The sequence below is a fragment of the Globicephala melas genome, chromosome 4, assembly GCF_963455315.2.
Source record: "Globicephala melas chromosome 4, mGloMel1.2, whole genome shotgun sequence".
Classification (NCBI taxonomy): domain Eukaryota; kingdom Metazoa; phylum Chordata; class Mammalia; order Artiodactyla; family Delphinidae; genus Globicephala; species Globicephala melas.
In genome coordinates this window covers 143,059,093-143,074,925 of record NC_083317.1, presented here as the reverse complement: position 1 = coordinate 143,074,925, position 15,833 = coordinate 143,059,093, and the positions used below count along the sequence as shown (strand labels likewise).

Sequence of the window (15,833 nt, the reverse complement as noted above, 5' to 3'; positions counted from 1 at the left end):
CTTGGAATTATCTGACTCAGGAATATTCAACTAAACTTATAAGTGAGTTTTCCCAAGGGCTCAATTTATACTCAAGATTCTTTTACTTACTTGGCATCACTTCTGAAGACAGCACATTTTTACAAACATCTAGGAATTATTCCCAACTCCTAGCACCCGACATTGTCAGAATGTCAAAGTATCTGATGAGACCTACTCGAAGTCTGGTTTAAACTAAGTCCCAGAAAGGCAGTAGCGCCTCATCTGCTCTGCTCCCTGCTGTCCGCCACCACCTAGAACAGTGCCTGACACGTTAATGAATAAACACTTCACACTATACTTAAGTTTGAGTGAGATAGCAAATTTATGCATATCAAAATTTTAAAGAAAAAAGAAATAGTTTCACTGAATTTAAAATATATTTTTCAAAACAAGTTATGTTTATACACTACATAAAATGCTTAAAACTTTAAGAGGAACAGCTGACTTCTCTCCTCCTCCCAGATTATCAAACTGTGTAAATTGGCAATCCTAACTGCAATTTCTTTAATCCCAGAATCGGTAGCTTAAAGAAACAAAAGCATGCTTTACCTTACAGCCTTCACAAGCATGAACTCCATAGTGGAATCCTGACGCCACATCCCCGCAGACTTTACACAGTAGAACCATGCCACTAAATTCTAAGGCACAAACAGACACAAAAGTGAAATGCTGGAAGAAAAACTAAAATTGTTTGTTTTCTTTCCAACTGAATATTTTATTTTGTTCAACCTGTAAGTACTTTAAAAATATACAAACCTACTTTTATAACGTAAAAGAAAAATCTTTACACCAAATTGACATATCAAAAGAAACCATGAATTTCTTTTAAACAGTTTATGGCACTGCCAAAAATATCTCAGAGAGCTAGTTTTTCCTTTCCCGATGATTTTAAACATACACTGAAATTTTATAAATCTAGAGTTACTTCACATCAGACATGCAACCAGAGCTAAGAAAACAATCCTGCTGGATAAGAATTAAGAAGTTAGCCAGAGGTGTCAATCAACAAAAGGTGCAAAGGGGTGTCTCCACAGGCTGCTGTACAAATACTCAATTCAACTCACCTGCTGGTCCCAGTCAGGCCCCATCTCTGCCTGATCCTGCCCTGTACCAGCCCATCACCTCCACAGTCACTCAGGGATCCTAATTTCCACGACTCATTTGGATATCCCAATCCGCTAAATGTTCCTAGCTCCAACTTCATGAAAGCAAACCCCTTTCCACGAGTAAGTGCTCCGTCTAGAAACCAAATTCGGCACTAGGAGTGCAGAAGAGAGATAACTGTGAAATGGGGTAAGAGGTTACCCTCGAAGGAAACATGGTCAGACAGAGTACATAAGCACAGATCTTGCTCTGCAGCAAGAACCAATTATGACAGCGCCTAGGCTGCAACTTTTCAGATCATCACTGATTTCTTACCTAACTACTGAACTATGATTACCCAGAAGGGAGCGAAAATTATACCCCAAAATAAAATGGTCCCCCAAATGAGCAGCTGATAAAACAAGCCCCACCTGCAATCGGTGGCACAAACCTTTAGAAAACTAAATAACTCACTTGTCACTGAACTGTGACTCTTTGTCATCCCAGATGCGCTCGATTTGCTTGTTTTCATGGAACAATCTATCCGATCATCCTTCAGGATGCCTTCACTATTGGAGAGGTGGCCATTTTTGGGATTCCCGTTGTTATCAGCATTAGTGCTAGCCGGAGAAGATGGGACGGAGGAGGACTGGAAACTGTTCTCGGAGCCCTCACTGTGACAAGACGCAGGGCTAGAGGCTGAGCTGGAAGAGCTGATATAGGCAATCACACCTCCTAGAAAAGATGGGGGAAATCAGACAATTAGATACTCGATAATACATATTTTCTATTTTTGCAAATCTGAACAGTAACGTCACTAACTTTAGAGACAAGTTAACGGTTAAAATTACTGCACAAGGAAAAAGTAACTTATTTTCTTCCTTATTTCCTACTATTCTTCTTGCTTCCACAAAGTTCAAAGCCAAACAATTCCCACTGATTTAAAATGTGAGCAGGTTCTCACTGGCTTTGTCATTCTGAGCACATGCAGATCCAAACCTAAAGCTTTTCATTTTCCAACCTATTACTAAAAGGAATGAAAAACCTTCCTGAGCGACAGCATAGTTTAGAGTAATCAAGTTGTTTTGGCCGTGAAGAAATCGGGTTCTGGTCCTGTCTCTGCGTCCTTCATTATACCTTTACATGGAACAATCCCAGAACAATGGGTTCATCATTTAGCTCCCCCAGCACTTGGCTAAAACACAGGTCAACCAGGAACAGACGTAACACTTGGAACTCTGGATAAAGTAGTTTATCTGGAAATGGAAAACCTTTCATAGCTGTTGCCCCCAGAATCTTTCTGTCGCGATGTTCCCCAAAGACTCTATGACTATCCACTAAACCCCAGTTCCACACACTGCCTTCTCCACCTACTTCTGACGTTGGACTTGCAGACACCCTTATCGCAAAGCCCAAACTAGAGAAGGCACCCTCAGGAATGAGCATTTTGAACAAGTTCTCCAGGCGATTCTTTGTCACATTAAAGTTTAAGAATGGCTATAACTAGTGAACTCAAGCACAAATTGGCCCATAGTTTTCAAGGTTGATTTTTTCACCGACTTAACTGCCTGAATATCTCTAATACACTGTGAATCCAGAGAAAAACGATTTTAACCTGGAAGTCTATCAAATGTCGTGTTACTGGGTAAAACCACTATGCCCTCTGTTTTCATAAAACTTCATAGATCTAAAGGTCATATTAGAAATTCCAGGTGGTAGCAAACTGCTACTTTTTTCTCACTTACCTCCACTGGGAACAGGATACAAAGAAAAATATTATCCTTAGTCTTCAATAAATTCCCACAAGAAGGTCTCACAGCTATTTATCTTTTCTAAAGAACACTTTAGGTAGTAAATTCACTAACATCTCAAGAGGATAAAAGGTGAGGAAGTTAGACCTTCCCAGGGCCAGCATTTGAGTCAGCCATTTACACCCATGAGGTCTTCTAACTACCTCAGCTTAGAAATAAACTTCTAGAGATCAGAGCTATCCTGATGGCTTAAGAACCGGGTTAAAGCACTGACTGGACAATAGAAGGTACTAATTACCCAGAACACACCTTCCTTTGCAAAAGCTCCAAAATCAAATCTAAGAAACATTACTGGGCTATTATCAACCCAGTTAAGATCCAACTCCTGTCTTTAGGGAATCAACAGTCATTTACAGGCAGCATTTGTGCCAAGAACCATGGAACCAAAGATGACCCATCAAGAAGCAGCTACATTCTCTTAGCAAGACCTTCAACACTGATTTAGTTGTGTTAGCATGTACCAGACACCAATCTACCCACCTGATAGTTAGCAACCCAAAAACATTAAAATTTCATTTCCTAGAAGGTAAGGAGTACATCTAGCAGTTCCTCAACCCAATGAAGAAGGGGAAGTGAAAAATACAAGACACCAAGAATGCCGAGAATAAAATGACAGAATTTCACACCACATTTCATCCTCACAAGAACCCTATAAAATTCACTTCCATTTTTCCATTCTACAGAAGAGGAACTGAGAGAGGTTAATACAGCTACTAAGTGGCAGGGCCAGGGTTGAAAGTCAAGGCCGTCTAATTCCAGAGTACAGAGTATTATTTCTTACTGAGAAGACCTGGGCAAGCAGGTTACTTTCAATCTCTCTAAACCTGAGTCATCTTCTATAAAATGGCAATATCTGCCAGAGTTATGATAAGATTGAAATGAAATGGTGTCCATAAAAGGGGATTATTAAAATAAGTGATTTTTACAGAGACAGTTTTTAATGGTAACACAAGAAAGGTAAAATCCCTGAACCAGCAAGTCCCAACAGCTCCAGAAACAGGCAGAATGTACTTCTTAGATGCCTCAAGCTAAAATTAGCTGAGGCACAGTCTTCTCTATTTTTAGTTGAAAAGGACCCTAGAGCTGGGCCAGGTTCCCAGGCTAGGGCTTACCCAGTGGTCAATGTCAGACAGTATCAAACTTTGTACTGCTGGGAAGCACTTACTGTCCTGGCATATATTGGGGTTTTCTTACCCTAATTCTAGGCTTGCCCATCATCACCCACCCCCACTGCCCATCATCCTGGAAAATATGCTTGAGTTCAACTCATGAGTGTACTTTTCTGCCTAGTGACTTAGAACCAAACGTTTTTACCTTTAAGAAGTTTTAGTTTTCTCATTTTAAAAGTAGGTTTTTAATAATTTCTACTCACAAGATGATACAGTGGACCTAATGAAGCACTAAACTTCCAATTGTATCCCAGTGTCAGGGCTCCAGAGAACAAGATGGTCCCTTCCCTAAAAGGCTTTAAAGGCCAGCTGGGGAGACAGCCTTATTAACCAGGCATTCCAATGCAACATGAGCAATGTTTCATACAAACTACTGTGAACTGCTGACAGCACAAGAGCACTATAGAGGGCAGAGATCATGAGCAAGGTGACAATACGTGGGATCTTAAAGAATATGTAAGTTATTAAATGATGTACTACAGAAGACGTTATTTAAGAAAACAAAAACCGTGGTGACAAAAAACAAATAGGTCTTATTTTGTAAAACAGTGTTCTTGTCTCCATGTAAATTCCTGGGAAGGGGTAGGGGGGCAAGTGTAATCTAGTGTCTGGGAAAAAAAAACCCTACTGACTAGCAACAAGATTAAAAGAGAGGAATGATGAAATGGGGAAGCTCTACTGACCCCTTCCTTTTCCACCAGCTATGACCCTGTACCACGGCAAACCACATGGACCCCCGAGGAGACAGGACCACCAAGCTTTGCCTATGCCTTCAAATGTTATGTGGGCTTCAACCTATAGCACAGCTTGTGCTCCCCAAGTGCCTTATGTGCATCTGGCTCTCCCACTTGCCTGGGTAAGTTACTCACTTCAGTTTACTTTGACCCTCATCTTCAAATGGTGACAACAGCACCTTCCTTCATAGAGTTAACGTGAGGCACCAAAGTAGCAACACATGTAAAGGGCCTGGCACATAAATGCTCAACAGATCCTGGTGATTATTATTTTACCGTCATTATACTGGAAGAGTTGGATCAGGACAGTTCAAACAAAACGAACCCTCTCTCTCCACGCTTCTTGCCTTCAATTCTGAACGTGTCGCGTGGACCCAGTGGTTTCTCTGCAGGTTCTTATTTCCAGGCCACCTTCTGACTCCCTCAACTCCAACAACGAGTCAGGCAACTTCCTTCTTCGCTTCTGATTCTTCCCATTATCTCACTGTTTCCAAGTGACAAACAGAGTAGACTACAGATTTGTAAAGGTAACGATGGCCTATGTGGGAATGTTTTCCTAACTTTTCAAATGTGCATCGCCGCCACAGTTATGAAGTGTGTACAATATGTTATTTATTTTAAAGAACTTGGTATACTCAATCAAAATCTGTGACAAAAATGTATAGAGTCAATTTCTACAGCTTCACTGTCTCCCCTCTGTATTAGTCATGGAGAGGGCAGAGACACAGTGAGTCACGATTTACAGGACAGTTACATGAAATGGTCACTGGGTGAATAAGTATTGACTAATAAAATGTTATCGACCCAAAGGGAGGGGTCGGAGGCTGCCACACAGCACTGAATTTGGCCCCACCCCAGCCAACATTTACAACAACGTGAAGGAAGTTCAAGAGAATGCTTATCAACACTCCTTCAGACAGAGGGATGGCAGAAATAGTATACTGGATGACAGCTTGCGACAGCTTGAACTTGGAGCCAAATGGAAAAAGAGAAAATTTAAGGATGATAATGGCAAGCCCCTACAGTTCAGCTCAAACAATTATCTGCACAATGGATGAAACCTAGCTTCAAATCAGTTCACATGAGAAGAATATAGCTGACTGCAAGGCTACTGTGAGTCAGCAAAGCAATATGCTACAAAAGCCGAGCCTGCCAGAGAACTCATTTACAAGCAGCATCCCCAGCTTGGAACTTGGTAACCGACCAACAACTTCCACTTCTGGATGCCACATCCCAAAGGGCAACAAGGATGATGATCAGAAAAAAAACAACACTGACCAAGGGATGTGAACTGGCGACAGGGGAGGGGTGGGGGTCAGCAATCATCGTAAGGAAATTTTATAATTTGTAGCCACACTTTAAAATCAAAATTAAGTTCACTGATAATGTTCCAGGAAGGCTCAAATCAGACAAAAACTTTCTAATCACTTGAGCCGGCCCACCTTATCCGACCACGAAGCTGGAAGACTTCATTCACGCTGGGTTAGACGAGGTAGAAGTTTATAAACTCTAAATCCTTACCAAGTAAAAGTTTAATTCCGCAAGAGTTACTTAAATTTTTAAACTATCCTCAAAGCTTAAGTAGGCCCACAGGTAATTAAAACACAGGAAAATGGCTTTTTTTTTTTAAATGTTCATGGAACGTTCACAACAATTTATTATCAAGGGATGGTTTTAGTACATATAATAACTTAAAAAATAATCACTGGCTGTTTCTGCAACCTCACTGGCTTTAGGTAAAGGGCTATCCTTCGTTGGGAGAAGGGGCGGCAGCTAAAAGGGCAGAAGCGAGCCTGGTATTGCTCTGTGGCGTTGCAACAGGAACTGTAGCAAGAAAGGGATTGACAGAGTCAAATTCTGTTATCCTGAGACTTCCCTGGCGGTCCAGTGTTTAGGACTGGTGCTTGCACTGCTGGGGGCCCCAGTTCAATCCCTGGTCCCGGAACTAAGATCCCACATGCCACGCAGCACAGACAAATAAAAAATCTGTTACCGGTTTCAGGAAAGACCAGTGACCCATGGGTTTAAAGCAATTAAGCGAATTGACAAGGACCAGCTGTACAGGAGGCCTAGGAGTCACCCCGGGTCACCGCCCACATGAGCCAAGGGCTTCGCTAAGGGTGGAATCCCTCACGGTCCCGACTGGCGCCTCGAGCGTATTCATCACAGAAGGTGTGCAAGGTCAGTCGCGTCCCCGCAGATCGTTAAAACTGATATTTTTCTTTTTTTCTTTTTGGTAAACACGAGGCAGCGCTACAACCGGGGCCTTCCTCCGCCCGTCCGCCGGGCGACCCCAGAGGGTCTCGTGTCGGGGAAGCCCCACACCGCCCCGCGGGCCCTCCTCCTGCCCGAGCGCGCCCACGCCCCGCGCTTCTCCCGCCCGCCTGCCAGGCCCCGGCTCCGCACGCCGGCGGAGGACACTGCGGCCTCCGCGCCCGCTCGGGGCCGCCGAGCCGCGGGTTCCCGGGGCGCGCACGCGCAGCCCCCTCCGCGGCAAGCAACCCCGCGGGGGAAGAGGGGGATCGCGGCCACGTCATAGCCCGGAGGGCTCCGGGGGCGGGGCCTCCACGGGCTGCGGCGCTCACGGCCGGCGCGCGCCCCCGCCCCCACGTGTCCCTGCGGCCCCGGGAATGTGGGTCACGGAGCCGCGCGGCCTCACGTGTCCCCGCCCGCCGCCGCCGCCCCAGCACCCATTATGTAATGCCTCGTCACGCGCCCGCCCAGCCAACCGGCGCCCGCGCGCCGCCGAACGTAAACACAGCGCGCACGTGGCTCGCGCGGCCGGGCCATGTGAGGGGGGGCCGGGCCGGCACCGTCAGGCCGCGCTGCGGCGTTGCGGTCGGCCAGCAGGGCGGTAGCGGGCCGGGCCGGCGGGCGACGAGCGCCGAGCCCGACGCGGGTCCCCGGCGCGCGGCGGCCACCCCGGGGCCCCGCCGCCGCCCTCGCAGTGCCCAACGGGCTCCGAGCGCCCCTCGGCCGCGCCCCACCCGCCGCAGTCGGCTCTTACCCGCATTCACCTCCATGGTGCTCTAGGGGAGGAGGCCGGAGCCGCCCGACCCCGCAGAGCGGGCAGCGCCGCCCCCGCCTCAGCGCCGCGCCGCCCCGGGCCGGAGGCAGCGGTGGTCGCTGGGCCCCCTCATGGGCAGGACGGGCGGGGCGCCCGGACTCGGGCCCCGCGGCCGGACAGCGGGCTGCGGGGAGAGAGGGCGGCGGCGGCGGCGAACGGCGCTCCTCGCGGGGCCCCTAACAACAAAGCGGCGGCGCGGCGGCTTCCTGCAGCCAGCGCACCGCGGCGGCGAGGGCGGCTGACGGGGAGGGCAGCCGCGACCATGTGACCCGCGCACACACCCCCTCCCTCCGCCCGCCCCGCGGCCGGCCGCTGCGGCGACTCCGCCCCTCCCGCGCCGCCGCCCCTCCCCCTCTTCACCCTCCTTCCCGCCGCCGCCGCCCGCTCGCGCTCACCCCGGTTCCCCTCCTCCTCCCGATTTCCCGCCTCTGGCCGGGAGTCCCCCGCCACGCTCCCCTACCCAACCCTGCGCCCCCTCCCCCGTCTAGTGACACCTCAGGGCCCCTCCGATGGTTACCTAGGACCGTCGGGTGGCGCCGAGCAGACCCGCTTTTCAGGCCCCGGGCAGGGCCAGCCCCAGACCGCCCCGCAGGTCCGCTCTCCTCGCGACAGACCTCAGAACGCCGGGCTCCTTGCGGACACTGCCCACATCTCCTCCCTCTACACCTCCTCGGTGACTTCATCCAGTCCAAGAGCTCAAACAGACCTGTGTGCTGAATGAGCTCCACTCTCCGACATCCAGCAGCCCGTTTGATTATGCCACCTTGATGTCCTTTAGGCAGCTCAAATTTAAGGTGCAGACAGGCGTATGCATGTGTCAGAACTCGGCGAATGCACGCTGAAGATTTGCGCATTTCGCCTTGTATGCAAATTTTACATCACAAGGAAAAAGCTGGAAACAAATGACGCGTGCTGAGGTATGAAGAGGGAAGTGCGTTGATGTCTGCAATTCAAATGCATTACAAAAGTAAGATGGGCTGAGGGATGGATGGATAGAAGTACAGTAAGGTGGTAGTTGAGATGTTGTCTGTGGGTATTCACTGTAAAAGTCTTTCCCAGTTGCTTTTTGAAAATTTGCGGTATAAAACGTTGAGGGACTTGTACTGTGTGAGACTCTTTTACGTGTGCACCATCTCTTCTCCCCCCGCCACCCCTCCCCCCATCACACACATACACACACTGCCCCAACTCAATCTTTGCTTTTTGGTAAATCTGCCAGTTCCTGAAGCCAGCAAGTCAGGTTTCTCTACTCTCCTGTCTCTCCCCCTCCGTCGGTCTTTCTCTCTTTTGCCTTTTATACCCCCATTCAATCCACGAACAGATCTGAGCTATTCTCCCTTCAGTCTTTGTGCTTCTCACCATCAGCATTGCTATTACTCTGGATCAAACCATCCTCATCTCTTGCCTGGGCTACTGTAATAGTTCCCTAACAGGGGAATTACTCCTGCCTGTATCCACCTACAGTCACTTCTCCCCAGTTAGAGTGTTGTTTTTTACATGTAAATGAGATCTAATTCCTCTGCTCAAAACCCTCCAATAGCTTCCTATTGCTTTTTTTGAAAAAGCCAGTGCCTTAAGCTGCCCTGCAAAGGCCTGCACAAACTCTGGGCACCCCCACTCCCCTGCTTCTCTCCAGGCCCTCCAGCAGCCTCTGCACAGCTCTCTGAACAATGTGCTCCTCCTTCCTTCCCTACCTCAGGGCTTTATCACCCTCTGTGATGCTGGAGCAAGGCTTCCCCGGGCTACACTTCGTAGCTTGCTTTTTTATTTTATGTGCCAACCACCACCTGCTTCTGCACGGGTAAAATGAGGCAGATGTGAACAGTGTAGAAGGTAGAAGTCGTAAAGAGGACCCCATTCTGAAAAGACCGTGCCGTATGGTTCCCTCCGTGTCCTCGGGGCGTCAGTTCCAGGACGTCTGTGGACACCAAAATCCACGGATGCGCAAGCCCCTCATATAAAACGGTGTAGTATTTGCATATAACCTATGGACATCCTCCCGTATACGCTAAGTCATCTCTAGATTACTTATAATACCTAATACAATGTAAATGCTACGGAAATAGTTTCCAGCATTCTGGTGGAAACTTTACGGAATTTTCTTTCCGAATACTTTCGATCTAAGGTTGGTTGAATCCGTGCATGTGGAACCTGCGGATCCGGAGGGCCAACCGTATAGCCTTGTGACTTGCTTCCTACAAGCTTCTGAGCAAAAGCTCGAACAGCATGCTGTACCGTGCTCTCTTTGCCCCTTTGCCGTGGGCACCTGGCAGTGTTCCAGGTAGTGACTATTCCAATAGCCTGGTTTCTGGAGTGAGGAATGCGACCAACCCTCAATGAACATGTAGTACAGAATTTTGATCCGTAGCTGGTTGAATCCAGAGATGTGGAACCCACATATACAGAGGGCCAACTATGTTATGATATTCTGGAAAAGGCTAAACGATGGTGATGGTGACAGTAACGATATCATTGGTTTCCAGAGGTTGGGGTGGAGGGAGGGATGAAAAGGCAGAGCACAGAAGACTTTTAGGGCGGGGAAGGCGTTCTGGATGATATTACAATGGGACTACATGTCAAAGGTACAATACCCAGAGCGAACCCTAAGATAAGCTATGGACTTTGGGTGATGACGATGTGTCAACGTAGGTTCGCCAGTGGCAACAAACGTACCACTGTGGTGAGGGATGTTGATAGTGAGGGGAGGCTGTGTGTGTCTTGGGGGGCAGAATGTATATGGGAACTCTGCACTTGCCATTCAGGTTTGCTGTGAACCTAAAACTGCTCTAAAAAGTAAAGTCTGTCTTAGAGAGAAGATACTGCCATTTAAATTTGAAAAGGAGAAGAGTGGAAGTAAAAATAAGCCATGGCACAGGAAGTAAGCCCCTCTCTTCCACGATAATGCGTATGAATGAAAATTCGTGTCTATGGGCCTCACACCTCTTAAAGGCCGCTTCCATCCTGTGAGGCTTTGTGGGGTAACTATCAGAGACTCTAAAGCTATAGCCTAGGTCAGTCAGCAGCCACACCTCTGGCCACTGGAAACGCGTGGGTCTCATCAGTGCCAGAGGAAGATGCTGAGCGGCATCCGGGTTGGACGGTCCCTAGAGTGCCCACAGCTACAGTGGAAATTGCCTCTGCTGCTGTCATCCTAAGGAGCCTCCACTGTTACTCCTGTGGAGCCAATGGCTCAGTCCATAGGAAGTCCCAGGCTATTGAGAGGGGGTCTCTACTTACGCTTTCCTCTTTCCTCTGACCAAAATAATAACTGTTGAATGAAGTGACCGTGTCCTCAAAAGTCATCTGCTAGAAAATGCAAGTTTACTGGGAAGGCTACTGACACCAGGGCCTTATATCCCACTGACACCAGGGCCCTGGGAAACTGAGCACAGGACAGCTCAATCTGGATGTGGATAAAGGAGAGGAGAGCCTAAACATTAGAGTCCTCTAATCCCAAATTCGAGTACAACAGTCCAAGTGGGGCACTTCCGTACGAGGACCTGGATGAAAGAGAGATATGGGGAGAAAGAGAAAGGAAAAAAGATGGAGTTTCCTTAAAGTTAAGGCCAATTAAAAATGTCTAAGGTTATTCCTCATTCTAAACTGTTCTAATGAACCCTGCTAGTTCCCAGTGCCACAGTAACTTTCCACTTCAACTTTGCCTTCTCTGTGCCCTAGACCAGCAGTTCTCAAACATTTCCAACTCAGAACCACTTTACACTCTTAACATTATTGAAGACCACAGAGTGCTTTTTTCATGGACTATATTTATCCATATCCACCTATTAGAAATGAAAATAGAGAAATGTTTAAAACACAAGCACAAGAAATTCCCTAGTGGTCCAGTGGTTAAGACTGCACTTTCACTGCCGAGGACCCGGGTTCAATCCCTGGTTGGAGAACTAAGATCCCACAAGCCAAGACGTGCAGCGGCCAAAAAAATAAAGTAAATAAAATGAAAAAAAAAAACCCACACAAGCACACACATCATATATGTCACAGAGCAGCAACATTATCACACGTCAACAGACAGCTTTGGCAGTTTCCTCTGCCCACAGCAAACTGCAATTGGTATTCAACCTCATGCTATTTGCGATGTACCTTCTTCCAGGCTCTTTTGTTTTCTTTACCGCGCTGGTCATAAAACTAGCTTCTGTATCATCGCCCAATCATGCCTTTATTGTAAGCAAAAATTATTCTATACTTATTTTTTTAACTAGAAAAATAATTTAATTATATCATACATAAATAATAAACATTTCAACTTTATCACCAATGATGACTTACGTAGGTATCACTGTGTCAATCACATCTTCTCATTTAATATCTTCATAAAATATTCAGTTAAACACAATGAAATATTATATCTGTGCATAGAAAAAAAAAAGTCATTCAAACTGAATTAATCCATTGACACCATCAAGATGAGTGATGTGTTTACGAGGCACACTTTTTTTTTTTTTTTTGGCTGCTTTGGGTCTTCGTTGCTGTGCGCGGGCTTTCTCTAGTTGCGGCGAGCGGGGGCTACTCTTCATTGCAGTGCGCGGGCTTCTCAGTGCGGTGGCTTCTCTTGTTGCAGAGCACGAGCTGTAGGCCTGGGGGCTTCAGTAGTTGTGGCACGTGGGCTCAGTAGTTGTGGCTCGCGGGCTCTAGAGCGCAGGCTCAGTAGTTGTGGCGCACAGGCTTAGTTGCTCCGCGGCATGTGGGATCTTCCCGGACCAGGGCTCGAACGCGTGTCCCCTGCATTGGCAAGCAGATTTTTTTTTTTTTTTTTTTTTTCCGGTACGCGGGCCTCTCACTGTTGTGGCCTCTCCCATTGCGAAGCACAGGCTCCGGACGCGCAGGCCCAGCGGCCATGGCACAATGGCACACGGGCCCAGCCGCTCCGCGGCATGTGGGATCTTCCCAGACCGGGGCACGAACCCATGTCCTCTGCATCGGCAGGCAGACCCTCAACCACTGTGCCACCAGGGAAGCCCACAAGGCACACATCTTAACACACTCCGAGGCAGTGATGATATCTTATGAGATGCAATAAAGCAAAATATAGTCTACCAAAACAGTCAAATTGTGTTGAACAGAAAAATACTTTATACTGTTCCCGTTCTTAAATTTAAATTAGTTAAAATTAACTAAAATGTAAAGTTTAGTCCCTCAGTGACACTCACTATGTTTCAGGGGTCAGAGTCACATGTAACTAATGGTAACCATATTCATCATTACAGATTTAGAGACTTTCTTACTCTTCCTGAGTCACTGTGATAAATTATTATTATAGGAATTTGTCCGTGATGTTTAAGTTTTCAAATTTATTGGAATAAAGTTATTTAATTCTCTTTCATCTCTATCAATTCTGTAGTTTCTCATTCTTAATTTTGTTTATTTGTGCTTTTTTCCCCCTTAATCAGTCCTACTAGAGGCGTATCTACTTTATGAGCTGTTTCAAAGCCTCGATTTTTGGCTTTATCGATTCACTGTACAGTATATGTCTTCAGTTCTATTCTAACTTCTTAACTTAGACCTGTATCTCATTAAGTTTGCTTCGGCTGGCCAGAGCCCATTTTTCCTGTGAGTGACTAAGGACCCCTCGCTGATGCTGCTTTAACATCCTCTCCTCTTATAGGGAGTATTCCAGTTACTACTGCAGTGTCACAAAACCCCTCGGAACTCAGTGGCTTCAAATGGAGCAATCATTTTATTACCTCTGATGGTTTCTGTGGGTCAGGAGTTGCTCCTGTCTGGGCATTTCTAGCTCAGAGTCTCTCATGAATGGCAATCAGACAGTAGGCAGAGCCCAGAGAGCAGGAGCTGGAGCTCTGAGGGTCAACCCGGGCTTTCTGTCCTTCAGGTAGTTACAGGGCTTCTGCACACGGTCTACAGGGCAGCACAAGTGTTCCAGGAAACAAGGCAGAAGCTGCATCACCTTTTCTGACCGAGCCTCAGAAGTCACGCAGCATCAATTTTGCCGTATTCTTGGTTACAAAGGAAGTCAGATGTGAGGGGAGGGCACACAGACCTCCTGTCTTCATAAGAGGAGCATCAAGGTCCTATTGTGAATAGCATGTGAGAGGGAAAATATTGTGCAGCTGTTGTTGTTGAAACAGGGAACAATTTTAAAGAACACACAGTCCACCTTGACTTGAGGACCACATTACAGTGTCAGCTTTAAGATGGTGTATTTCTCAAAGTGAATATTTTTACCCCCTCTACCTGGCGGCATTTTCTAAGGCTTAGTATAAGGAGAAAGAATGCTCCAGAGAAACGAATGAATCAGACAAAAAGAGGGCACAGATAGACTCCCACTCGACATGATGGTTCGTTCAGTTGAGGTTCAGCTCTGTGGAGCTGAAGGTCCGTGGGATGACCTTTCAAATACAGACCCAGTCTCTTGCCTATTCTGAGTCCTTTATTGTCCACCATCAATAATATCTGACGGCACTGGAATGGGACAGCTCCCTCAGAGAAGAATCTAGTAGGGAAAGGGTGATGTCTATACATAATGAGTGCAATCTATACAACATTATAGAAAACTCCAAGACCATTCACAACAGAAACCATCTGGCCAAGATGCCTCATTGAATAGAGTGGAAAAATATCTAATGGACACCCTAGTTGAATTTTGTTAAATGCTCCATTGATTTAACAACATACTAAGCAAATTTGAAAAGAAAATAAGAGTGGAAAGAAGAAAAAGTTGCATGGCAGTTCAGTAAATAAAAAGGCTATAAGAAACACCTGATCATCTTCAAGACTCTGTATCATAGTTTGAAAAGAAAAAAACCTACAATAGGGGGGTGGGGGAGGGAGGGATTGGGAGTTTGGGATTAGCAGATGCAAACTATTACATATAGAATGGATAAACAGCAAGGTCCTACTGTATAGCACAGGGAGCTACATTCAATGTCCTGGGATAAAGCATAATGGAAAAGAATATAAAAAATAATATGTATATGTTTAAAACTGAGTCACTTTGCTGTACAGCAGAAATTAACACAACATTGTAAGTCAACTATACTTCACTAAAAAATAAATTAAAAAATAAAATAACAGAAAAAACCCTACAATAATTTTTCCTGGGTTTGGGGTGAAGAAAACAAAAACATCAAGTACAAAACCTAGCTCTAACAACAGGGCATGTTATCTCACGAGAGGAACAATACATATTGTTCGCTGACCCTCTCACTGATTTTCCCATCTAATCTTCTTATTTATTCTTTTGAAAACTTCTCTAGCTGAGCATCCCTCCCAGCAGTGGCATCTGCCCTGGTGTGACTCCATTAACTAACCATTCTCCTAAGTTCTCCAACCCAACTTCTCACCAACACTCAGAGGGCCCTTAGAGGCCCAGGTGTCTCCTTTTCCAGCAATCAACTTCTCTCTCTTCAACCTCAGTTTATCAGCAATTCTCAGCTGGTGGATTCTTCAGGGCTTCCTTCCCTCCCGAGGAAGTTAATCTGGACCAGTGGTTATCACAGTGTGGTCCCTCAATCAGTAGCATCAGCATCAATGTTAGATGCTGTTAGAAATGCAACCTCTTGAGTACCGCCTCAAACATAGAGAATCAGTTACTCTGCAGGTGTTGCCAGCAATCTGTAGTTTAACAAACCCTCCAGGTGATTCTGGTGCATTCAAGTTTGAGAACACTGGCTTAGAAACTGGTAGCATCTACCACCAGAGAATTGATCAGCCCATGTTGATTATAACCCATGTTATAAGTGTATAGGGCTAGAGGCTGCCTCCTTCCAGGTTATCTGCACCATGTCTCCAGTGAGCAGTATCTCTGCCCTGTAATATGTATATGTAATACGACAGGATAAAATTCTAAATGCAAAGAATTCTTCGTATTAATTCATGCCAGAATTCTTTGCATTAATGCAAAGCCTGCAATGACTGGGCTTCTGATTTCAGTTCCTGAGCTGGGTGCATTTCTGATTTCAGTTCCTGAGCT

General features: G+C 46.4%; 1 protein-coding gene and 1 long non-coding RNA gene across 3 annotated transcripts in view; one reads left to right on the top strand and one right to left on the bottom strand.

Moving 5' to 3' along the window:
* Positions 1-8,112, bottom strand: part of NR1D2 (nuclear receptor subfamily 1 group D member 2) — a 26,447-nt gene extending 18,335 nt beyond the window's left edge. Inside the window, exons 1-3 of the mRNA XM_060298654.1 lie at positions 7,826-8,112; positions 1,579-1,839; positions 566-659 (exon numbers count right to left, since the gene is read on the bottom strand). Of these exons, the coding sequence (XP_060154637.1) occupies positions 566-659; positions 1,579-1,839; positions 7,826-7,841 (371 nt within the window). The 5' untranslated portion in view covers positions 7,842-8,112. The remainder of the gene's footprint in view (positions 1-565; positions 660-1,578; positions 1,840-7,825) is intronic.
* Positions 8,113-8,345: 233 nt separating this feature from the next.
* The window catches only part of LOC132597279 (uncharacterized), a 31,988-nt gene continuing 24,500 nt past the window's right edge, over positions 8,346-15,833 (top strand). For both annotated transcript variants that reach the window (XR_009563835.1, XR_009563834.1), the window contains exon 1: positions 8,346-8,802. This is a non-coding gene — a long non-coding RNA (uncharacterized lncRNA). The remainder of the gene's footprint in view (positions 8,803-15,833) is intronic.